Source organism: Schistocerca serialis, chromosome 3, assembly GCF_023864345.2.
Source record: "Schistocerca serialis cubense isolate TAMUIC-IGC-003099 chromosome 3, iqSchSeri2.2, whole genome shotgun sequence".
Classification (NCBI taxonomy): domain Eukaryota; kingdom Metazoa; phylum Arthropoda; class Insecta; order Orthoptera; family Acrididae; genus Schistocerca; species Schistocerca serialis.
This window is the reverse complement of record NC_064640.1, coordinates 952167564-952194102: the sequence shown is the minus strand read 5'-3', so window position 1 is coordinate 952194102 and position 26539 is coordinate 952167564. Positions and strand designations below refer to the sequence as shown.

Sequence of the window (26539 nt, the reverse complement as noted above, 5' to 3'; positions counted from 1 at the left end):
CCTTTTTCCTTGTTGTGGCTATTCTTGCACAAGTTCTTCGCAAACATACTCCTCAAACAGGAATTCAAAAATGTAAATCATGAGAGTTTATTTGTCGAGGGTTCACCAAATTTAATCACAAAAAAGTCCAGAATCCTAGAAAATGAAGGTTGACTGAATCAAAGACATGTGCAATTGAGAAAACTAATAAATTGTGATACAGAATCTCTAACCAGAACTTATCTTCAGGAGTCAAGACTTATAGTTCTGCCAAAAGACACAGGTAAAAGTAAAAGGGACACACGATGTAGCTTTTGAAGCTAACAGTTTCTTCATAAGGATGGAGAGAGTGATATTTCAGGGAATGTTAAAAAGGAAAGGCAGGTCACTAAAACCTCAAGATGAGAGAGGTTCACCTGAAGATGAAGGTATACTGAGGTGAAGACCTTACAGACATATATAATTTATATAACAGAGGTTCTTATGTAAACAATAAAGCAGAAGAAAAGAAAAGCTTAAAAACAATGCATGTATTAAAGAGAAGGAGAGAGTTTTAACCAAATAATATATAATTAAACAAAACTATTTATAAATGTTTCCAAATTGAACATTTAGTAAGAGAAACAACTGAAAATAAAAAAAAGAGGATGAAGAAAAATAAAACATAACCCAATATAAAGCAAACACCAAATCTTACTAACTAAAAGCAGAGACAACATTCATTGTACAGTCTTACCAGGATTCATTTAACTGTTTCTACTGATGAAGAGATAAGTAAAAAAACACTGGTAGCTATTAATGAATACAATAACTTACCAGTAGCAATGCAAGGTGTAGTGTATAACATCATTCGAAGAATAAAAAAGGAAACAGGCTTGGGAACATTAATGGTTCCTGAGAAGTGCCCAAAGCTAGGGGTAAAGTAATACAAATGGAATTTTCAAAACTTTTTACCTATTGTTTGTGGAGGAAGACAATCCCAAAAAGCTGGAACAATATTGCAGTTACTCTACTTCACAATAAACATGAAAGATGAGATATGTTTCCTCTTCATAACTGACATTTATTATTATTACTGACTGTGCAGAAAGAAAAATGAATTTTAATCAGGAAAAGAAACAAGCTATCTTTAGAAGTGGCAAGAATGCAGTGAACCACTTGTAAACTGTGAAAAAGATTACACACAGCTATATTACATATAAGATTGCTTTGCTTCCCAACCATGAGAGTGAGAGTGGGAGTGGTAGAGATGGGGTGGGGGCACATGGTAGAGCTCCATCAAAATGTCCTAGTCCTGCAATACAGCCACCAGCTTTGGTGGACTACAAACTGCTTTAAAGAAAATTTTTATTCTAAGACAGACCAAACTTACTTTTACCACCCTTTCATGAACAGAACTTTTTAAGTCATAAGCAAGATACAACTTAATACTATCCCCCATTTCAAAACCATAAAAATACCCTATGCTAACTTCATAATGACTGAATAAAAGAATGGTCATTTGTTATCTACTTGAAGACCAATGGAACACCCTTACCATGAACAGAAAGATGTGCCACTTTACTGAGACCTGAGTCAATTCCATTTGATGCCTGGCACAAGTAATATCCTCTGTCATCTGGTTGAACACTATGGATCAGAAGGCTTCCATTCTGAAGAATCCTGGAAAACATCAAATATGTTTATTTTCATTGTAACAAAGTTTTGGGAATGAAAAGGTCTCACAAATCCAACATGTAAGACATAACATGAAATTTTATGTCAGTATATTTAGCCTGTATTCTATGGAGCCAGAATAATAGTAGGCATTTGGGTTTCACCAAGTGAGTGAAACAGATTTTAACTGTAACCAAAACGAGCTTGAGGTCTTTGACACCAATCTACGATAAAATGAGTTTGAACAATATGAGATAATATTTTACTATTACACTATAGTTGGTAAATTAAGGGCCTCATTTCCTAACTTTCTTTAGAGTCTATATGTAGTAGCTGTCAGATCAGGATAAATCCAGCTCTTGTTAGTCCACATGGGGGTATGAAGTCATAATGATGATTATAGAGTCTTTAAAGTAATATCAAACATCTGAGATTGTATCTCTTACTTCAGTAGAAAACCATATATCAAATAAAATACAATAATGAAAAATTCTATTTGGAATGAAAGCAATGGAATGCATAAAGGAGGGAAGTGCACATGCTAGTGCCCGTGCACACACACATCCCCTCCGCCTACCTCCACCCCCCCCCCCCCCTCTCTCTCTCTCTCTCTCTCTCTCTCTCTCTTTCTCTCTCTCTCTCTCTCTTACACACACACACACATGGTCCTTACACAATCTGAATGTTTGTGTCAGACTGAGTCAGGGGGGAGGAGATCGAGGGAGAGCCAGGAAAGGGTATGGGAATATGATGCCAAAAAGAGGTCACAGGAATATGACACCAAGAAGAGGTCACCACCATATAGGCATGGTGGTAGCATATTGTGTATGGAATTGGAAACGAGACAACTGTGGTTCGTCCAGATATCATGGTGCCACACCACAGTTGGCATCACGAATCAATATCACAGGCATTAGAGAGGGCTCACTGCAATCTGCCACAACCAATGGCAGGCATTCTAGAAGACCATGCCTCCCTCTCAGCATATCAGTACCCTCATGCTGAGGTCAATATAGAGCTGAGCTTAGAAGGACTTTGCCCCAGTTCGAAATCACAGCTACAGCATTCAACATCATCATTTAAGACAATGATAATTGAAGGTTCTGATGAAATGTACTTTTTTAAATGTTGCATTTTGTACTGGAAGAGAACATTTTGTTAATTGGTGCATAAAGTGCTTTCCTAGTCAGTGACAGTTGTAAATTATCAAGCAATCCTGTGGTAAAGAACTGTGTCAAAGTTAAGTAATTTATGTAATAAAGTGACCTAATATTTCAAATGTTCTAGTCTGATGAGCCTTCTCCCAGAGTAATCAAAGAACCCACAGTCATGGCTGGAGAAAGTAGTTACATCTGGCACAACAAGAAGAGTGAAAGAACAATGTGAATGGTGGATCATAGTTTCATAGACCTACTAACTAAAGTAAAATAAGGAGACAAGGAGATCAGGGTGAAAGTACTAAGAGCTAAAAAACTATAAGCTGATAAGCTGATGAGAGGAAAGGATAGGTGGGTGGGGGGTATGAATAAAGGGAGTGGGAAAAGAGGCAGTGAAAAGTGTAGGCCACAAAATGCAGAATTGTAAAACTTATGGTCACAGGGATAGTGGGACTGAAGAATGTGTTGTAAGATAATTCCCAGTTATGCAATGCAGAAAAGCTGATAATGGAGTGGGAAGACACTGAGGAGATATTCAGATGGAGAAACTTGTGAAGTACTCATTGACTATGTTGTCCTTAGTAGCATGGTAATCATTGTTAGTTATCCCAAGCACGAAATTGTACTCCATATTTTATATTGTTCTGTGACATAGGCTAATGCTGCAGTGTTCATCTTTGGCATGCTAATTTAAAAGGTGTCAGAACACCAGCCACATGAAAATTTTATGCAATTTGCACATTTATTCACTTATATTTATGTAAATAATGTGACTTCCAGCACTTTCCTTGTATCCAACTAAAATCATGACTGTCAGATAAATCAGCTTTCAAAACCAAAGTACAAAAACTACATGTAAATTTTAAAAATGTTTTTTATACTGATTGTATCAAAACTCATGGACAAACTGTGCTATGTCGTGTATTTTCATTGCGTTGAATTTGTGAAAAATGTATTCCTTGCTAGCATCAGTTGCCTGTGCTTATACAATTTTTGCACAACAATCCCTGTTTAAAACAATGTTTACCCAAAGTTTCAGTGTATATCTATGTGAATAAACATATACTTTTCAGAATTTTCTGAAGTTATGTGTGTTGTACATAACATATTTCATGGGAAATGAATGATGGTGATTTATGGTTACTGTAGCACATATTATAACTAACATTTCATGTTACATTTATTTTTCCCTTTCCAACGTGAGTATATATTGTCTGCATTTATCATAAATTAACATTATTTTGAATTTTGTCAGCAATTATAACTAAAAATGTTTCAGAAAATAAGTAACTTTTATCTTTAAAGTTATTTGTTTAATGTTCTGCAAAACAGTGCACCAGCCACAATGCAGCTGCACTAGATGAGTTAGTTGAAGCTTGTAAGAATCTGGAAATTTCCCCAACTACTGTCAAGCATTTGGAAGCTGCTGCAAATGAGTGTGTTGGGAAGGCTACTGAGAATCATGTACCAATGATACCAAAGGTACCTCAGTCACTCTCCTCTGCTGTAGATCTCTTCTCTATAGAAAGTACTAGATCAATCACTATTCCTCCATTTTGCTGTACAGAGGAGACCGGGACCAGGAAGAACTCATGGTGTTACTCCAATCACCATAACCAAATAGTTAAAAGTATTGCCTTCCACTGCAACCAAAACTCAACCAGTGAGACTCAGTTCACTTGTTGAAGAACCTACTATGTCCCATGCCAAGAGGAGGAAAATACAACATGGTAAGAGTCTATTAATCACCAGAAATTCAAACTTATGGCAAATAATGAAATGGCAGTGTGAGACCTGGAAGAAGGCTGAGAAGACCAACCTCAGTCACTAAGTTTTAATGAAGCTCATACTTGGCAGTATTGTCACCAGAACTTATCTTGGCTCTCTGGTTCTCCATGGAGTGGAAAGCTTGAACCAAAGACTGTTGTGTGACAAGCTAGGCTGTGATATATTATGACATAGGTTTGAGAACTGTAGGGCCCCATACGTGGGTCATGTGTGCACTACACACCATATGCTGCTACCCTGTGTATGGGTTGCAGGCAAAGTGTTTTTTTTTTTTTTTTTTAAAAAAAAAAAAAAAAAAGATTCGGCAACTGTCCTTTCCATACACAATGACAGCTGTAGGAGGTCAAGAAATGACAGTTTGTGATCCAAGACAAAGCACTCGCAATGAATTCCCTGAATTTGAAGTACTCCTAAAAAGCAGTGGATCTCACATAATATAAGGTACAGAAAGCTGGTTAAAACCGGAAATGATAGCAGTGAATTTTCTGGGGAAAATCTAAGTTTGTATTGAAATAAAAGGCTAATAGGAAATAGTGGTGGTGTATTTGTCACAGTAGGCAAGAAACGTATACCAACAGAGATAGAAATTAAAGTTAAATGTGACAATGGAAAATCCAGGATGGACTAATGTCAGTATTATACACTACTGGCCATCAAAATTGCTACACTAAGAAGAAATGCAGATGATAAATGGGTATTCATTGGACAAATATATCATAATAGAACTGACATCTGATTACATTTTCAAGCAATTTGGGTGCATAGATTCTGAGAAATCAGTACCCAGAACAACCACTTCTGGCCGTAATAATGGCCTTGATACACCTGGTTATTGAGTCAAACAGAGCTTATATGGCATGTACACGTACAGCTGCCCATGCAGCTTCAACATGATACCACAGTTCATCAAGAGTAGTGACTGGCGTATTGTGATGAGCCAGTTGCTCGGCCACCTTTGACCAGATGTTTTCAGTTGGTGAGAGATCTGGAGAATGTGCTGGCCAGGGCAGCAGTCAAACATTTTCTATATCCAGAAGGGCCCGTACAGGACCTGCAACATATGGTCGTGCATTATCCTGCTGAAATGTAGGGTTTTGCAGGGATCAAGTGAAGGGTAGAGCCATGGGTCATAACACATCTGAAATATAACGTCCACTGTTCAAAGTGCCGTCAATGCGAACAAGAGGTGACTGAGACTTGTAACCAATGGCACTCCATACCATCACGCTGGGTGATACGCCAATATGGCGATGACGAATACATGCTTCCAATGTTCTTTCACCACGATGTTGCCAAACACAGATGCGACCATCATGATGCTGTAAACAGAACCTGGATTCATCTGAAAAAAGATGTTTTGCCATTCGTGCACCCAGGTTTGTCGATGAGTACACCATCGCAGGCACTCCTGTCTGGGATGCAGCATCAACGGTAACCGCAGCCATGGTCTCTGAGCTGATAGTCCATACTGCTGCAAACATTGTAGAACTGTTCATGCAGATGGTTGTTGTCTTGCAAATGTCCCCGTCTGTTGGCTCAGGGATCGAGACGTGGCCGCACAATCCGTTACAGCCATGTGGATAAGATGCCTGTCATCTTGACTGCTAGTGATTCGAGGCCATTGGGATCCAGCACAGCATTCCGTATTACCCTCCTGAACCCACCGATTCCATACTCTGCTAACAGTCATTGTATCTCGACCAAAGCGAGCAGCAATGTCATGATACGATAAACCACAATTGCGATAGGCTACAATCCGACCTTTATAAAAGTTGGAAACATGATGGTACGCATTCCTCCTCCTTACATGAGGCATCACAACAATGTTTCACTAGGCAACACCGGTCAACTGCTGTTTGTGTATGACAAATCGGTTGTAAACTTTCCTCATGTCAGCACATTGTAGTTGTCGCCACCGGCGTTAACCTTGTGTGAATGCTCTGAAAAACTAATCATTTTGATATCACAGCATCTTCTTCCTGTCAGTTAAATTCTGCGTACATAGCACGTCATCTTTGTGTTGTAGCAATTTTAATGGCCAGTAGTGTAGAAAGGTTAGGTTACCACTCACCATATAGTGGAAATGTTGAGTTGCAGACAGTCACAACAAAAAGATTGCTAAACAAATATGCTTTTGGCCACACACACACACACACACACACACACACACACACACACACACACACACACACACACAAACATCTACATATGTAGAAGAAATGCAGCTCACATTTAAAAGAATATTTGAGCAATCAGTTGACACATATGTACCTGGCCAAACAGTTCATGATGGGAAGCATACTCCACAGTATACAGTCACCATACAAACAGAGTCTAGTGCATAACATGTGTAAAACAAAGTATAGGGCTAAATAGAGACAGATGATGAATGAAATGTGCTTGGCTGTCAAGAGGGCTTTGTGTGAAGCCTTCAACTACTACTGTAGCAAAATATTACTGAGAGATTTCTCATAAAACCCAAAAGAAATTCTGGTCTTATGTAAAAGCTGTTACTGATGCAACAGTTAATGTCCATATGCTTATGGGCAAGATGGGAAATAAAACTAAGGGTAGTAAATAAGACGCAGAAATGGTGAACTCTGTGTTCAGATGCTCCAATATAAAATAAAATGCTGGAGTATTGCCACAGTGTGATTCTCATGGCACTGCAAAGATGATTGAAATAGATTTTAGCATTAGTGGTGTTCAGCAACAGCTGGAGCTGTTGAAACTCAAAAAAGCTCCAGGGCCCAATGGAATCATTATCAGATTCTATTGAAAATTAGCAGCTGAGTTAGCCTCTCTTTCAGCCATAATCTATCACAGAACCCTCTAACAAAAAAACCATGCCCAGTAGGTGGAATAAAACACAGGTTATATACATCTAAAAGAAGGGTAGCAGAAGTGATCCACACACAAGCTGTCCAATATCCTTGACACCCATTTGTTGTAGAATCATGGAACATATTCTAAGCTCAACCATAATGAGGTCTCTTGAATAGAATGACCAACTCCATGCAAACCAGCATGGATTCCAAAAACATTGATCATGTGAAACCCAATTTGCACTTGATGAGTTCTTCTTGGGTTAACAGCCGAGTGGTGGCATCGTCTTGTCACAACATTTCGAGGAGTTGTGTACCCATCATCTTCTGGCGAAGTGTCGGGATGCTGTGTTCTGCATATCTATATATTTGCTTGGCCATTGTCCACTTCTGTAGGCCAGCCAGTCACATTCTTCTGGAAGGGGAGTACCAGGTCGGTGGTGGTGGGGGGCCGCAGCATTGCCTGGCGTCGAGACTGGGTGGCTATCCAACCTGTGTGCAGACACCACTGCCTTCAGATTGGAACGTTCCTGATGTATTTTATCAATTGTGGGATTCCACACTGCACTGAGCTGAAAGCACTATCCCTGTTTACTAAATTGTTGTGCAGACATATCTCCACTGCCTCTTTGAAGATCCAGTCCCAGCTGCACAGCTTCAACATTTTTTCGAATTTGAAGGTGTGTCCCTCAATAATGCTATTTTCTGCTACTGTGGACTTGTTTGTCTGTCCTAGTCATATGTTCCTGATGTGTTCAGTACAGCACTAGGAGATACATCGTTGTGTCGGCCCGATATATTCCATTCCACATTTACAATCAATACTGTAAATGCCCAGTGTCTGCAACCCCAGCTGGTCTTTGGTTGAGCCAAGTGTATCTTTTACTTTCTGCGGTGCATGAAAGATGGTCGTTATTTCATGCTTCTTTAATATTCTTGCCAGCTTGGCTGTTGGTGACCAAGCAAATGGCAGAAAGGCCACATGTTTTGCTTCATCTTCTTCTGGTTTCTCCTCCCACCTCCTGTTTGCCCGCAAGGCACATCTTATTTGTGTCTCAGTGTACCTGTTCTTTTGGAAGGTTTCCCACAGATGTGCTAACTCACGTGGCAAACTCTCGCTGTCACAGATCGACCTGGCTCTTTGTACTAAGGTGTTTTGTACCGAGTTACGTTGTACTGGGTGGTGGCAGCTCTGAGCATTGAGATATAAGTCCATGTGCATCTTCTTCCTGTAGACCGAGAGTTCCAACATACCGTCTGGATTTTACTTTATCAAAATATCCAAGAAGGAAACCAGCCATTCTCTTCTACCTCCATGGTGAATTTGATGCTGCCATGTATGCCACTGAGATGGCGTAGGAACTCCTGGAGTTTTTCCTTGCCATGGGGCCACACTACAAAAGTGTCGTCTACATATCTGTACAACACCTTTGGTTTATGGTGGGCAGTATTCAGTGCCACATCTTCAAAGTGCTCCATGTACAAGTTGGCAATACTTGGGGCCAGGGGGGAACCCATGGCAACACCATCTGTTTGCTCATAGAATTTTGCACCACATTTGAAGTATGTTGTGGTTAACACGAAACAAAAACGTCTGAGTGTGTCCTCATCAAAGTGATCTTCAAGTAGAGCTAAAGAATCATCCAGTGGCACTCAGGTGAAAAGAGAAGTGACATCAAAGCTGACTAGTAGATCATACTCATCCTGGCATAACCCTTGGAGTGTCTTAACAAATTCGGTCGAGTTCTTGACATGGTGAGGGCAGCAACCCATGAGTGGTTTTAACAACCATGCTAGGTGCCTGGCTACACCATACGTTGGAGAATCTATGGTGTTCAACATAGGACGTAGTGGGACATTCTCCTTATGGATCTTCGGGAGGCCATATAGTTGCGGTGGAGCCGGTGCCTGAGGATAAAGCTTCCTGATGGTATTTCTGTCAAGTCCTGAGCTGTTGAGAAGATTGATGGTCTTGCACATAACAGAAGTAGTCGTGTATTTCCCCACTTCTTTGAATGTTGGATCTTGTAGTGAGGTGTCGATCTTCTACCAGTAATCTTCTGACTTCAGGAGGACTGTCACATTCCCTTCGTCTGCTGCTGAGAGCACTATATCCTTGTCATCGTGAAGGTTCAACAGTGCCTTGTGCTCTTCTGCCATAATATTGTTCCTCGGCATTCTTGCTCTCTCAAGTACCCTGCTGGTCTCCCTCCTCATTTCCTTGGCTGCTCTCAGAGAGAGTCCACATATGGCTTGCTTGACATTGCTGATGATGTCACGTTTTGGTAATGTTCTTGGAATTGGAGCAAAGTTCAGGCCTTTTGACAGCACACAGATTGTTGGCTCATCCAGTGCTCTCTTTGTCAGGTTGATGACGGTCTTAATATTACTGGCTTTCTCCTCCTGTTGATATCCGCCTGGCAGTCTGAGGAACTTCTCGCACTGTTTGTTGGTGGCTTTCTCCTTGTAGAGCTCACTGCTGGCATATGTGTTGCCGGCCAGCCACCTACAGGTGTGTGCTGGGAGAATGGAAGCTAGGTACAGGTGGTGAGTGAGCAAAATCTTGGCGTTCTTGTTGAGTTCCATTCTGGTAACACATATGTGTTCCCGTACCAAGGCTGGACCAGCCCGTTGTAATATGCATTTTGTCCTCACCGTGTTGACAGGATGCCACAAGTTCACAAACTGCGGCATCACTTCCTTATCCCAACACCTTAGCAAGAAGGCATATTCCACTGATGAATTCTTTTTCGGTTATCAGCTGAGTGGAGGCATCATCTTGTCACAATGTTTCGATGAGTTTTGTACCCATCATCTTCTGGCAAAGTGTTGGGATGCTGTGTTCTACATATCTATATAACTGTTTGGCCATCATTTGCTTCTGTAGGCTGGCCAATCATGTTCCTCTGGAAGGGGGTACCACATCGGTGGTGGTGGGGAGGGGCTACAGCGTGGCCCGCCATTGAGACCCGGTGGCTATCCAATCTGTCTGTGGATGCCGCTGCCTTCAGATCGGAGCATTCCTGACATATTTTGCCAATTGTGGGATTCCATGCTGCACTGAGCTGAAAACCGCTATCCGTGTTTACTAAATTGTTGTGCACACATATCTCCACTGCCTCTTTAAAGATCGAGTCCCAGATCGTCTGAGACTTGATCTTAACAGAGGTAAATAACATTTCACTTCCTGTATTTTATCCCTGCTACCTTGAGCATTTCAAAGTATGTAGCCTACTAGACATTGTAAAAATCTTTCCTACAAATTTTGTAAACACAGGTTTGCCCTGCTTCATTCTTCCTTCTACCATAAATTATAGGGTCAGTTTGATATTGTGCATTTTTCTGGGACCCAAACTGATCATGCCCAATGTTGACACCTAGCAGTCTTTCTGCTCTCCTGTAAATAATGAATGTTACTGTTTTGCAATCATGAATTATGAAACAAATAGTTCAGTAATATTTACACCTGCCAATACTTGCCTTATTTTGGATCAAGATTATTGAATTCTTTTTGAAAAAAGTCTGAAGGTAATCCGTTTGTCACATACCTTCTGCATACTATGGGGAATAGTTTTATCATGGCTGGTTTCAAGAATACAAAAAAGAAAAGTGTTCTGCTTGTCTGTCTTATACATGCAGATACATTTGAACAAGATCATATGGTGATAGATTTCAGGAAACTATATTCAGTTAGTAGTCAATGGTAGAGTTTACAGACTCTTCATGAACTGACATGGAATTTCAAAATTTATACTAAGCACTGTTCTGTTGGGTAATTTTATATCTAAGGAGATCTCATCTCACATTGTTAGAATTTCTTACAGCACAATAAATGCATCATGACATTACCTGTTAGCTAAATCACCCATCAGAGCGCAAACACAGATGGCAAAATAGATATAATATACATTATCAGTACTGACAAGCATCTTTCTTAATTATCTGTATTTTTGACACATTAATATTTAACTGTCAGCCAGGAGACGAAGTTGACCAAAAATGACTTCACAGCTTTGATATTACTGATGGAGGGGTATTCTGCCATCCACCGAACCTACACAATATACTCATCAATCCTTACACAACCCCTGCTCCCAACCCCCTACCTCATGGCTCATATCCCTGTAATAGACCTAGATGCAAGACCTGTCCCATACATCCTCCTACCACCAACTACTCCAGTCCAGTCACTAACATCACCTATCCCATCAAAGGTAGGGCTACCTGTGAGATCAGTCATGTGATTTGCAAGCTAAGCTGCAACTACTGTGCTACATTCCATGTAGGCATGACAACCAACAAGCTGTCTGTCCACATGAATGGCCAATGACGTACTGTGGCCAAGAAACAAGTGGACCACCCTGTTGCTGAACACGCTGCCAAACATGACATCCCTCATTTCAATGACTGCTTCATAGCCTGTGCCATATGAATCCTTCCAACCAACACCACCTTTTCTGGAATGCACAGGTGGGAGCTTTATACATCCTACTTTCCCGTAACCCTCCTGGCCTCAACCTACGTTAGTCACTGTCCTCACCCATCCAGCCCCCCCTCTGTTCCAATTCCAGTACTACACAGCTGTCATTTCACCGCCATACCCAGTCTTTTAATTTCTTTTTATGTCTCTCCTTTCCGCTACTTCCTCCCCCCCCCCCCCCCCCAACCTTCTCTCCTGCCCTCTGTCTAAACTGCAGCACTTCACTGTCCGCCATTCCCACTATACTATTCCTCCCCCTCCCCGCCCCAGTCTCCTCCTTACCCCCACCCAGTTGCTACTCCAATCATGCACTAGTGCTGCTGCTTGCAGTGTAGTTTCAGTTTCCTGAGACTGCAGATGTGTGTGCATGTTGCATTTGTATGAATGTGTGTGTTCGTGTGTGTATGTGTGTCAATTGTTGACAAAGGCATTAATGGCCAAAAGCTATAATTGTGTGAATCTTTTTGTTGTGCCTATCGTGACTCAGCATCTCCGATATATGGTGAGTAGCAACTTTCCTTCTCTAATATTGTTACATTTCATCCTGGATTTTCCATTGTTTGATTTAAGCATAGATGCTGTAACAACAAGCAAGATTATTGCCATAAGCTTTGTCTGTTAATTTTGGGACACTGTGGAGTGCCTTACACACTTGTAGTTCATCCTTGTGTTATCCAGTTCCTGATACTGAGGAGGCAGGGAACCCGTGTCCTTCATCCAGTGAATATGTGGTGCTGGAGACCCCTCCGCAGCACAGGCCAGCATGACACGTTGTCCAGCTATTACCTCCATATCGTGGGGTTCCACTCTCCATGTAGGTGGTACTGCAGAAGAATTTGATATGTGATAACATTTTGTACAGCACAATAAATAAGATGTTATGAATCATTCAATTTTTCAATTATTAGTTTGATGGATAACCTTAAGTCTTAAATTTTTATTTTACCTAGCTATCATTATATGAAGAAACTTCATTTTCTAAACATTCAGTAATCCACACTTATCAGTCCAAAACAGTAGAGAGAGAGAGTGTGTGTGTGAGTGCGTGTGTGCATGCGTGTGCATGCGTGTGCGTGTGCGTGTGTGTGTGTGTGTGTGTGTGTGTGTGTGTGTGTGTGTGTGTGCGTGTGCATGTGTGTGTGTGTGTGTGTGTGTGTGTGTGTGTGTGTGTGTGTGTGTGTGTGTGCGCACTATTTGCACTGTGGTACCACAGTTTGAAAACTTGAAAACACATGTTAATATATGCCCTGTTACATGTTACTAAGTGCCACCTATCTATCACCTGTACATATGTGGTTGCATTTCTACATTGCTTCTTAGGATGAAGTCTGAAAAGCAAAACACCAGCGTATCACAAAATTTCCACTGAACTGTAGAAAGCTGGCCTGGATTATGTATTTTTCTTTTTGGTGCAGCAGAGTCAATAAATGTAAGATTATAATCCTCAATATAAATACATTTATCTGATTTTAAACATCAAGGAAACAAAATTGTATTTCAACAAATACCATGCAAGAACATGTCTTACGTGAAGAAACACTCATATAGAAACATTTTCATACATGAACACTTACACATTCACCCAACTGCTTACGTTCTTGTGTGAAATGTTCTACTAACAATAAAATGAATACAGCTATACCTAATGGGGAAGGAAAAGGAAGGGAAGCTAAAAACATAACATGATCTGCACACTGGAATGTTGGTAGATTATGATCTATGATCTGAAATGATACAAAGTAGCCCTGACAAGTGCTACATTTTCTCGTTCAATCTGCAGAAGGCTCCAATGTGTACAGTATTCATGGTCTCACTGCATATTGTGGATATAGTTCTTGGTTCATTTCCTGTTTATTCATCTAACCATTGGTAGATCTTCCATGTAGTTTTCAATCAAACTTAAGCACCATGAGAGAGTTTTCTGTCAAACAAAGCATTTAGAATAACTTGCAGTCAATAAAAAGACTATCACTGCTTTCAGTAGTCCATGCAATAGGTAAAATGTCAACAAGTATGCCTGTCTTGAATGTTTGTTATTAGTTATGACACACTGATGAGACAAAACATTATGAAGACCTGCTAAATATTGTGTTGGTCCAATACTGGAATTCAATACAGCAGCAGTTCTGCACAGTACGATCTGAGAAGTCTTTGGTAGGTTTCTGGAGGTATTTGGCAACAGATGTCTACGCAAGGGTCATGCATTTCCCATGAACTTGGGGCTTGTGGTTTGATACTGCAGAGACAGCAACCACAAGTATCTCTGACCTGTTCTACACTGAAGTCCCAAAGAAACTGGTTTAGGCATGTGTATTCCAATACAGAGATATGTAAACAGGCAGAATACAGCACTGTGGTCGGCAATGCCTATATAAGACAACAAGTGTCTGGCACAGTTGTTAGATTGGTTACTGCTGCTACAATGGCAGATTATCAAGATTTATGTGAGTTTGAATGTGGTGTTATAGTTGGTGCATGAGCAATGGGACACAGCATCTCTGAGGCAGCGAGAAGTGGGGATTTTCCTGTATGACTCTTTCACAAGTGTGCCATGAATATCAGGAATCTGGTAAAACTTCAAATCTCTGACATTGCTGCAGCCAGAAAAAGATCCTACAAGAACAGGACCAATGATGACTGAAGAGAATCATGCAATGTGACAGAGGTGCAACCCTTCCATAAACTGCTGCAAATTTCAATGCTTGGCCATCAACAAGTGTTAGCATGTGAACCATTCAATGAAACATAATTAATATGGGCTTTCAGAGCCAAAGGCTCACTCATATACCCTCAATGACTGCATGACACAAAGCTTTATGCCTCGCCTGCGCCCATCAATGCAGACATTGGACTGTTGATGACTGGGAACATGTTGCCTGGTCAGATGGTCTCATTTCAAATTGTATTGAGTGCATGGATGTGTATGAGTACTGAGACAATCTCATGAATGTGAAGACCCCGCATGTCAGCAGGGACTGTTAAAGCTGGTGGAGGCTCTGTAATGGTGTGGGGTGTGTGCATCTGGATATGACTCTGACAGGTGACTCATATTAAGCATCCTGTCTGATCACCTGCATCCATTCATGCCCATTGTGCATTCCAACAGACTTGGGCAATTCCACCAGGACAATGTGACACCCCACACATCTAGAATTGCTACAGAGTGGCTCCAGGAACACTCCTCTGAGATTTAAACACTTCCACTGTCCAACAAAGTCCCTAGACATAAACACTATTGAGTATGTCTGGGATGCCTTGCAACATGCCCGTACTCTCAGAGATTTATGAATAACCCTGTAGGATTCATTATGTCAATTTCCTCCAGCACTACTCCAGATATTAGTTGAGTCCATGCCAAGTTGAGTTGTGGCACTTCTGCATGCTTTTGGGGGCATGAGTACCAGTTTCTTTGGCTCTTCAGTGCATTAAGTTCAGAACAGGAGAATTTGGCAGCTAAGACATCAACATTATCATGCTCCTCAAAACACTGTATCATGACTCTGGTGTTGTGACACAGACAGTTATCCCATTGGTACTTGTCATTGCCACTGGGGGGAGACATCTAGCACTAAGAGATGCTGGTTATCTGCAGTAATGTTTATGTCATCTACATTTGCTGTGGTGCCTTTGGTTACTACCACTGGTTTCACAGAAGCCCAGGTGAATGTCCTGCAGAGTTATTGCAGCCCCACCAGAATGAATCCATGGCATGGTGCTTTCTTTGAGCAGCCATTCACCTGGATGATGATGTATTCAGACATGAGCATTAATCTGGTGCAACAAGAAATGTGGTTCATCAGACAACATGACATATCCATTGACCCATGGACCAGTCTCAATGATCCATTTATTACAATTTCTGTGTCATTCACCAGCCATCCTGGACAGGCTGCATCAAATTTACAATATTGATTTATGTAAATACAAATAATATATGTTGTTACAACTAATGTAACATATCAAACATTTTAGTATAGCATACATTTTTGATCAACATGCATTTCATTTACAGATTTAGTGAGTTTAGAGAAAGTTCGGTAGATCCATTCATTGTCATTAGAGTCAAAAATTCCTATGTTGAGTATAGCAGCCATTGCTTTAGTCTTGTGCAATTTTTTCTTTAACTTATCCAGTGGTAAGATCTGCATTTCCAAAGGTAGTAAACTGAACATTCTCATAGTAATCTTCGAAAAGATATCTCTTTTTTTTCCAACAGTTAACAGCTAGGTCTCTTTGTTTTTACTGTATATCTCACTCCTATTGCTGACTGTACCTACATTTTCCTTAACATGGATGAGGAACAATAATACACAGTAGCTGTAAACAGTCATTATTCCCAATTTAATGAATAATGGCATTTGGTGCTCCTGCTTACTACTTGATGTATAATTCTTACCACTTTCTTTTGCAGTTAGAGAATGTCCTTGTAGGTTGATGAATGACCTCAACAGCTACATTCCATTGCTAATATGTCTCTGGAATAGAGAATAACATATAATTACTAGATACTCGACTGTAATTACTCTTTTCTATCTCCTCAAGAGGTATATTGCACATGACAGTTTCTTACATACATACTGTATCTGTTCCATGAAAGTTTCTAGTCTATCACAAAATCCAGTATTTTCAGTTTTTACATGGCCCAGGCACATGTTTTCTGAGGTTGCAAACAATATGCTGAGTTTTTTATTTGTATATTTTCATTTGATTTGAGATGAACTACTCCTTGTCCATTCCAAATAGCACATATGATTCCACCATTAAAAATAGCACATCTGATTGGAGGACTAGCTGGGTAGAATTATTTCCCTTTGAAATAAGAGTAGTATCACTAGCAAATTATACTGCATGACCATCTTGTATTAGATCATTTACAAATAAAAGAAAAGGAGAGGGCCTATCACAGAAACTCTTAGCATGCTGTGTTATATCTTCTGCTTCTGGGATGTTATTCGTTCAGCTGATGCCATCTTCTGTCAGTTTTATAAGTAACACTGATAGGTAGCTAGTAAGTGCCTCCCACACCTCTGTATATTTACTGTTTAAATAATGTTTTGTGGGGTGGTGCAGTCAAACACTTCACTGAGGTTACACCGTGTGGATGCCACAGACTCTCTTCTCAAATAACAGCTTTATTTTTCTTAATAAATCCAATGCAGCAGTAGCTTTTTTGAAAAGCATGGTTTTCCTCAAAGTAATACAAAATCTGATTTTTCATACCACATTTCATTACCTTGGCTAGGACTGTAATAATTGAGATTGGCCTACAACTTGTAGATGTAAATACTTAACAGAGGTCTCTGTTTTTGTAAACTAATGCTGTCTGTGCCAGATTCAAAAAGTTTGGGGACACTCCTGTGAATAAGCAGTTGTTGCATGTATCAAAGGCACTCCACAACAGTTCCATTAACTTAAGACATGTCAGCTGACATAACCAATATTCCATTTGTGTAATTCCTTAGGTCTACTTCCCTCACATTGAGATTTGTTTTGACGTGCACAGACACACCACTGTGGCGTAGAGCGCCATAAAAATCGATATTTGTTCTGTGCGTAAGTGTGCTACCTTTGAGGAGAGGGCTTTGGACAGCATGTTGGACGCTAACGGCAGTTAGCCTCCGGACTTGTATCTGTGTAGACGCTAAGTGTGAATAAATCTGTATATGAGAGAATTCTAGTTGTTTACCTACAACTACACCATATTCCCTCACTGGTGACCTCGTTTTTGTGTAATACGCATCCGAGTTACCGCCTGAAAGTTATTTATGCGCCTACCGCGTCAGGTTTCTCCGCGATCGCGAGGGCCTTTGTTCAGCTCCAGACAATGGCCTTTCAGCATTCACCGCCGCCCAGATTCCAGCAACATCTCTCCAGCACTCCTGCCGTCGTAGTGGACATGCCGCAAGAATCTTCGGAATCCTTCAGCCAGAACATGCAGTGGAATTCATCGAGTGCCGCCAGTTTCTTCCAACCGCCAACGGTCGTGGACTCTGGCTTTGTTAGCCTGGACCTTCCCACGTGTTCTCCACAGAGTGTTGGTCGGAAAATTTCTACTCCTGTGTCGAACACACAATTCAATACAGTTCGTGGCGTCGAGCGAGGTTTTGCTACTTTGGAAAATCCAGTAGTAAATTCTAACTCGAATCAGTTCCCGCCACGTGTGTATCCTTCCGCGCTGGCTAGTCAACAGGTGTTCAATGCTGACCAAACAGCAAATATCACACCGAGTGTGCATCCTAGTGGACGTGTGTGGGATCCTTGTGTTGCTTCTAATCAGGTCAATAATTCTGTGCTGGATAGTAATTACTCTGACATCTACAACCAGCCCCACCACTCACGGTTGAGTGAATACTGTGTGCATAACGGACATTCACCGGCGTACTTAAGCACTTGTGGCTTCTCTCCGAGCTACCACGTCAATGAGAATGCACATTTTGACTACGATACTCACACCGTTCGAGCATCCGTCGCTTCTCAGCCGCCCCCCCCCCCCCCCCGGCGTCAAGTGAATTTCGTGATTCCCGCATTATGAAACGCCAATAATCCGGACTCGCAATCTTCTGCATGCTCTACTTCCGTCTGAAGTAATAGGCGCACCTCCGCAGTGACTGCAGTGCCGAATCTGCCGAAATTACCAGACTTCAAACCCGCTCACCCGGAGTTCTGGTTTAACCTGGTTGAGCAAACATTCAATGTCTGTGCTTTGGACGACGATGCACGCATCGCCTGCCTCATGAACCATCTTCACGACCGCGTCGATTTAATTTATGATCTGGTCAAAGCACCCCCACTAGCAGGGAAGTATGCTGTGGCGAAACAAACGATACTGGAGCGTGTCTCTAAAACAAGGAGAGAAAATGTGCGACAGCTCATCTACGAAGAGGGTCTCGGCGACAGGTCTCCGTCCAAGCTGTGGCGGTGCATCCGTCTTCTCGTCGATGAGCAAGTTATGCCTGATGACACGCTCGCAGAAATCTGGACTGAAAAGCTGCTGCCTTTGCCTGTCCAGACTGCAATCTCTGCGTATGAAGATAGGCCAGTAAATGAACGTTTACGAACCGCCGACGGAGCATACTCCGCCAGGCAACGTGAGCTCCGTGCACTGCATTCTGGACGTGACTGCACTAAGACGCTCTCTGACGCCACGCCCTTGTCTGGTGCTGCTGATAACAAGTTTTTTAAACTAGCCGCCCTGCCTGCACCTTCAACTCCTCGCAACGACAGTGCATCGGCCTCTGTGGAAGACTCTGGGGCACATAATCCGTCACCTAGCGACAATCCACAAGGGCACAGGCCCGCCCAACCTTACTGTTTCTTCCACGCGAGATTCGGGGAGCAAGCTCGCAAATGCCAGTCACCGTGTTCTTACCCAAACTCCAACCGCAGGTAGGCTATGGTACCACCTCCTGCGATGTAAACAACGGGCACCATCCCACGTTGCACTCCGTTTCGGACAATAACAGTAAGTGTGGTCGAGTCTATGTTCGCGATTTACGATCAGGTGTATGTTTTCTGGTAGACACTGGCGCAGACGTCTCTTTGCTGCCGGTTCGCCTAGCAACCAATAACGTGCAACCACACAAAACAGTACTTCGTGCAGTGAACTTGTCTACCCTACAGTGTTCGGGTTCCACTTAGTATACAGTGAAACTTTCGCCCGAGTGCAAGCTGGAGTGGACGTTTCTAGTGTCAACAATTGAAGAACCTATTCTCGGAATTGATTTCCTCAAGCATTATCAGTTGTCACTAGATTTTGTACAAAATACTGTGTTTTACCCCTCCCTTAACAAACATATTCCTTTCGCTTCGCCGAGTGACAGTTCGGCTAACACCAAACATGTGTGCTGTGCTAAGAAGTGTGTAAACCTATCCTTGGAGCTGCAATCTTGGACAAACAAGTGGCTAGTGGAGTGCGCCAAGTCTTCTAAGTTGCGGATGGAACGTATGGAAATGCTGCTGCATCTCCGCGACATACACCATGAGTTGGCCTCCACACAACAACGCCTCACGGCACTCAGGAACTCTGTAAACTGTGTCAGCACCCCCTTTTGTAATGATAGGGTATGCCCGAGTGCTCATGCTCCTTGCGTTCCGAATGGAAAATTAACTTGCCAAGCTTGTGGCAATGAACTACGGCCATCTACCACGCCCACTCGTGCCTACAGCGCTCGCAGCGGCACGGCCCGCTACCAAGAACCAGTGTACCAACCTCGCCCATGTTAACACGTGTGCGGCCTTTACGCAGCCTACGAGTGGGTGGCACATCTGTACTTCCGTGCCCTCAGCGCCACAGCTTGGCCCGTCCGCCACTGCCTGCTCCACTTCACGGACATTTGACTATCATGCCGCGCCACGTATTGCAGTAGTCACTAATGGCACAGTTCATCAGTTACGTCTAACCGATGGGCCGCCCATATCGCAACGTCCACGCCGCCTCAAGCCGGAATTTATGAAAATTGCAAAAGAACAATTGGACGATCTGTTACAAAAGGGAATAATTGAACCTTCTTCCGGTTGCTGGGCTAGTCCTATCCTGTTTGACCAAAAGAAAGATGGTACTTGGCATATGGTTGGAGACTATAGGCGTTTAAATGCCCGCACCATCATTGATAAATATCCAGTCCCACACATCGCAGACTTCAATCATGCGCTCGCAGGTGCAAAGTACTTCTCTGTTTTGGACTGTAAGCACGCATTTCATCAGATTCCTATGGCTCCAGAGGAAATTGAAAAGACTGCCATAACCACTCCCTTCGGGCTGTTCCAATACAAATTTATGCCGTTTGGGTTGAAAAATGCACCCCAAACGTGGCAACGTTTCATCAATCAAACTTTATCCCATCTATACTTTTGTTTCGTATATATGGACGACATATTGGTTTATGCTTCTACTTTAGAACAGTGTGAGGAGCGTGTTCAAGTCGTGACAGATGTTTTAGCAGCCGCTGGTATTGAACTGAACAATAAAAAGACTCAATTGCACCAGTCATCCGTCACATTCCTAAGTTATGTTGTGTCATCGGATGGTCTGACACCACCACAGGACAAGATCAAGCCTGTTCTCGAGATGCTACGCCCTCAGACCTACAGGGAATTACGCAGGTTCATCGGAACAGTTAATTATTACCGGAAACATTTGCCAGCCGCTTCTGCGGTGCAGGCTCCTCTCACAGATGCTCTCGCTGGCCCACAAACTTCTGGCACCCGCCAGGTACCATGGACACCAGACATGGACAAGGCATTTAATGAACTCAAACAGCTGTTGGCCTCCGCTGTCACTATTGCTCACCCACGGGCGGACGCCACAATGTTTATCACTACTGACGCTAGTGACAATGCTATCAGCGCAGTACTGAGACAGACATACAACGATGTTACGACCCCCCTGCAGTTTTTCTCAAAAAAGCTAAACAACGCGCAGAAGAAATACTCAGCATTCGACAGAGAACTACTTGCAGTTTACGAGGCCATAAGACACTTCAGAACTGCTGTTGAGGGACGAGATTTCTATGTGCTCACTGATCAGAAGCCGTTGGTTCCTGCCATAAAAAATCTTGCGGCTGATCCGCCCCCATGACGCTTTTGTCACATCGATTACATCTTGCAATTTGCAAATGACATTCGCTACATCCGAGGAGCGGAGAATGTGGTCGCTGATTTTCTCTCGCGTGTTGGTGCTGTCACAACCTTAATTGACTTAACGGACCTACCTCGGTTGCAATCGGCAGACCCCGAAACCATGCAGTTTATTTCAGACCACAGCTCCTCTCTCCAACCAGTACGCTCTACTTTCCCTGGCTTATCTGACTTAGTGTGGTGTGATGAATCGACTGGTACGTTGCAGCCATTCATTCCTAAGCCCCTTCAACGCCAGGTCTTTGACAAACTACACACATTAGCACACCCCGGTGTCAAAGCCTCCACCCGTCTGGTAGCTGAATGGTTTGTCTGGCGAAACATGCGCCGTGACTGTCAGTCTTGGGCAGGGGCATGCATGGTGTGTCAACAGAACAAAGTTTCCAGGCACACTTCTCCACCCCTTGGCTGCTTTGCCCAACCTCCAGGCCGGTTTCACCATGTTCATGTCGACCTCGTAGGCCCTTTGCCCCCCTCCGAGGGTTTCCGTTACTTGTTTACAGCTATTGACAGGATGACTCGGTGGGCTGAGGCTGTGCCTATTCCGAACATTACCTCTGAGACAGTAAGTCAAGCATTCTTAGATTCGTGGATATCTAGATTTGGCTCACCTGTTTACCTCACCACTGACCAGGGGCGACAATTCGAGTCTTCAGTTTTCTCTGACTTATGTAAAATGTGTGGTATTGTCAAAATTCATACTTCTGCATACCACCCCCAAAGCAATGGGCTTGTCGAGCGATGGCATCGCACCCTGAAGTCTGCCCTGCATTGCCATGACTCACTATGGACGGAGGCACTGCCCTTCATGCTTCTTGGCCTTCGTGCGACTTTCAAGGAAGACCTCAAGGGGTCCGTAGCCGAGTTTGTATATGGCCAACCTCTGGTTTTGCCTGGAGAATTAGTCACTCCGACCCCACTTCCATGGCCCTCTGAACTCCCTTCACTTCTGGAGCGGGTGCACTTGCACTGCAGCAAAATTCAGCCGCCACCTCTGGCTGCTCATACACCTCCGCGCGTGTACGTACCGCGCACGCTAGACTCTTGTGAGTACGTGTTTCTCAGAGACGACTCAGTCAAAGCCCCGCTTCAGTCGCCCTACACAGGTCCTTACAAGGTCGTCAAACGCTCTGAGAATAACATGGATCTCCTCATAAAAGATTCTGTAAGCACGGTCTCACTCAACCGAGTGAAACCAGCTTTCATTGAGCCTCAGGTGAACCTCCCTGATTCTGCCCCTATTTCTGCCACTCCTGCTTCGAGCGGCCATCCATCTTCCCACACCATGCAGTTGGGTATTGATTTTCCACAGCGCGTTTCTCTGCCGAGCACTGCTCCTTCTCCGCGTTCATCTAATTCAAGTGGCCAATCTTGTCGGGGCTTCACTCCTCACAGCCCTCGCAGTCGAACTGCCAACCACTCGGATTCTACCATTGTGTTACCATCTTCGTGTGACAGTTCTTTGTCACGCCGTTCAACCCACGCTGGCTCCTCGTTGCCTTCGGTCACGCTCCCTCGTCTGTCAGCTGATCGCCCGAGGTTGTCTCCTGCACAGTCTAGTGCACCTGCCACCCCCCTCTTAGCAGATGCTTCCCCCTGCCATGGCTTTCCCACACCTCCCTACCTCCCTACCTCCCTACCATTGCTCGTACAGGTGTCATCCAAGAATTCACAACACATGTGCACCCTGATGACATACGTAAATTATATGTTGTAGTAGATGGCGATACAGTGTGTGTGGTACTCGCGTGTGACAATATTGAGGGAGGAAGTGCAGAATCTCGTGTGGTGCGCCGCTTTAAATTGAGCAGAAGTGCTGTGTGTGGCAATTTGCGTGCCTTTGTTAGGCCTTCTGGCAAGGTGATTCTCCGCCTGCCGGCTGACGAAGGGCTACACCTTCACTCCAGGATGGGACGTCGTCTTCAGCCGGCGTCGTCGCTTCCTAACTTCACCGTCGACGTACCGGGCTTCACCCCCCGGTCTCCTACCAGTCGACCGCTTCCGCCTGATGCAGAAGAACTGTGCATTACCTTCCTAACTTCTCACCGCCCCCCATTCACAGGGACGTACTCGATACTGTGCGGGGGGCAGGGGGGGGGGCTATTTGGTGTAGAGCACCATAAAAATCGATATTTGTTCTGTGCGTAAGTGTGCTATCTTTGAGGAGAGGGCTTTGGAGAGCATGTTGGACGCTAACGGCAGTTAGCCTCCGGACTTGTATATGTGTAGACACTAAGTGTGAATAAATCTGTATATGAGAGAATTTTAGTTGTTTACCTACAACTATACCATATTCCCTCACCACCATTGATGGTAGTTTCTCGGTACCATGAACTCACCACCCAAAAGATATCAATTGCTCTGTTATACTCATCCTCTTCTTTAGGCAAATAGTGCTTACATACATCTGACTTCAAGTATTCTACAAATATTGATAACAGATCACATGTGTTTAACAAACACTGCACATTATCACTTGGTGTAACTGTGGGAAGATAACTTCAATATAAATTTGGTTGATCTCTTCTTGTAACTGTAGTATCCATCATGCTGCTGCACTGAACAGCCTGTCAGTCCTGGTGGTTTAGTGGTAAAGCATGTGCCTCGAAACTGAGAGGTTGTGGGATCAGATCTCATTCAAACCATGGAAATTTTCAGTTTGCTTTTGATCTAGCTTTCAGCTCTCGATGCTGTGAAGGAACATCAGGAATGATTCATGGTTCAGATTCCACATCAAACTGTAAGTCCTCTTTTCCCAGTTGGATACTGGGTATGTATTAGGAGTACATAAGTTGACAAAGTGATGTCCAGTCAAAATACTAGCATCCAACCGCTGAGATATGTGAAATGACCTCTGGAATAAAAAAAATTCATAATACAGCATTCTTGGGCTGTGCAGAACTATCATGATGTGGTTATTTAGGCATTTTGTCTCTATCTTCTCAATTTTGGAGTTACTGACCTGGAAAAGTATTTCACAGAAAGTACTCAAATTTTTAATTGCTTACAGATTTTAACTTTGCCCAACTGGTACTTTTCTCCCACACAGCTTGTCTATTTTTACCTGTTGTACATGTCCTGTTTTTATTACTGAAACTTCTTGCAGGTGGCAAAAGCAAATGTCTGAGGGATGGACCTTATGATATTTTTATTGTGTTTGGGCTTTTGATCTGCTTTTTTATAAGGCTATTTGTACTCTGCGTGTGTATTTAGGAAATACTCTTTGAAATAACTTGTCTATTAAGCCCAGTGCAAATGAGGATTGACACTGGTAATATGTCAACATGGGAACACAATAGGGATCATGTGCTGCAGAGCCCGAAGCCCAGCAATGTCAACTGAAGATGTTGTTGTTGTGGTCTTCAGTCCTGAGACTGGTTTGATGCAGCTCTCCATGCTACTCTATCCTGTGCAAGCTTCTTCATCTCCCAGTACCTACTGCAACCTACATCCTTCTGAATCTGCTTAGTGTATTCATCTCTTGGTCTCCCTCTACGATTTTTACCCTCCATGCTGCCCTCCAATGCTAAATTTGTGATCCCTTGATGCCTCAAAACATGTCCTACCAAGCGATCCCTTCTTCTAGTCAAGCTGTGCCACAAACTTCTCTTCTCCCCAATCCTATTCAATACCTCCTCATTAGTTACGTGATCTACCCACCTTATCTTCAGCGTTCTTCTGTAGCACCACATTTCGAAAGCTTCTATTCTCTTCTTGTCCAAACTAGTTATCGTCCATGTTTCACTTCCATACATGGCTACACTCCATACAAATACTTTCAGAAACGACTTCCTGACACTTAAATCTATATTCGATGTTAACAAATTTCTCTTCTTCAGAAACGATTTCCTTGCCATTGCCAGTCTACATTTTATATCTTCTCTACTTCGACCATCATCAGTTATTTTGCTCCCCAAATAGCAAAACTCCTTTACTACTTTAAGTGCCTCATTTCCTAATCTAATTCCCTCAGCATCACCCGACTTAATTAGACTACATTCCATTATCCTTGTTTTGCTTTTGTTGATGTTCATCTTATATCCTCCTTTCAAGACACTGTCCATTCCATTCAACTGCTCTTCCAAGTCCTTTGCTGTCTCTGACAGAATTACAATGTCATCGGCGAACCTCAAAGTTTTTACTTCTTCTCCATGAATTTTAATACCTACTCCGAATTTTTCTTTTGTTTCCTTTACTGCTTGCTCAATATACAGATTGAATAACATCGGGGAGAGGCTACAACCCGGTCTCACTCCTTTCCCAAACACTGCTTCCCTTTCATGCCCCTCGACTCTTATAACTGCCATCTGATTTCTGTACAAATTGTAAATAGCCTTTCGCTCCCTGTATTTTATACCTGCCACCTTCAGAATTTGAAAGAGAGTATTCCAGTTAACATTGTCAAAAGCTTTCTCTAAGTCTACAAATGCTAGAAACGTAGGTTTGCCTTTTCTTAATCTTTCTTCTAAGATAAGTCATAAGGTTAGTATTGCCTCACGTGTTCCAACATTTCTACGGAATCCAAACTGATCTTCCCCGAGGTCCATTTCTACCAGTTTTTCCATTCGTCTGTAAAGAATTCGCGTTAGTATTTTGCAGCTGTGACTTATTAAACAGATAGTTCGGTAATTTTCACATCTGTCAACACCTGCTTTCTTTGGGATTGGAATTATTATATTCTTCTTGAAGTCTGAGGGTATTTCGCCTGTTTCATACATCTTGCTCACCAGATGGTAGAGTTTTGTCATGACTGGCTCTCCCAAGGCCATCAGTAGTTCTAATGGAATGTTGTCTACACCCGGGGCCTTGTTTCGACTCAGGTCTTTCAGTGCTCTGTCAAACTCTTCACGCAGTATCTTATATCCCATTTCGTCTTCATCTACATCCTCTTCCATTTCCATAATATTGTCCTCAAGTACATCGCCCTTGTATAAACCCTCTATATACTCCTTCCACCTTTCTGCCTTCCCTTCTTTGCTTAGAACTGGGTTGCCATCTGAGCTCTTGATATTCATACA

The 26539-nt window shown here is 42.8% G+C and overlaps 1 protein-coding gene across 1 annotated transcript in view; it reads right to left on the bottom strand.

Moving 5' to 3' along the window:
- LOC126471336 (Down syndrome cell adhesion molecule-like protein Dscam2) overlaps nt 1-26539 on the bottom strand; it is a 208809-nt gene that overhangs the window by 14829 nt on the left and 167441 nt on the right. The window contains exons 9-10 of the mRNA XM_050099457.1: nt 12538-12709; nt 1517-1641 (exon numbers count right to left, since the gene is read on the bottom strand). Of these exons, the coding sequence (XP_049955414.1) occupies nt 1517-1641; nt 12538-12709 (297 nt within the window). The remainder of the gene's footprint in view (nt 1-1516; nt 1642-12537; nt 12710-26539) is intronic.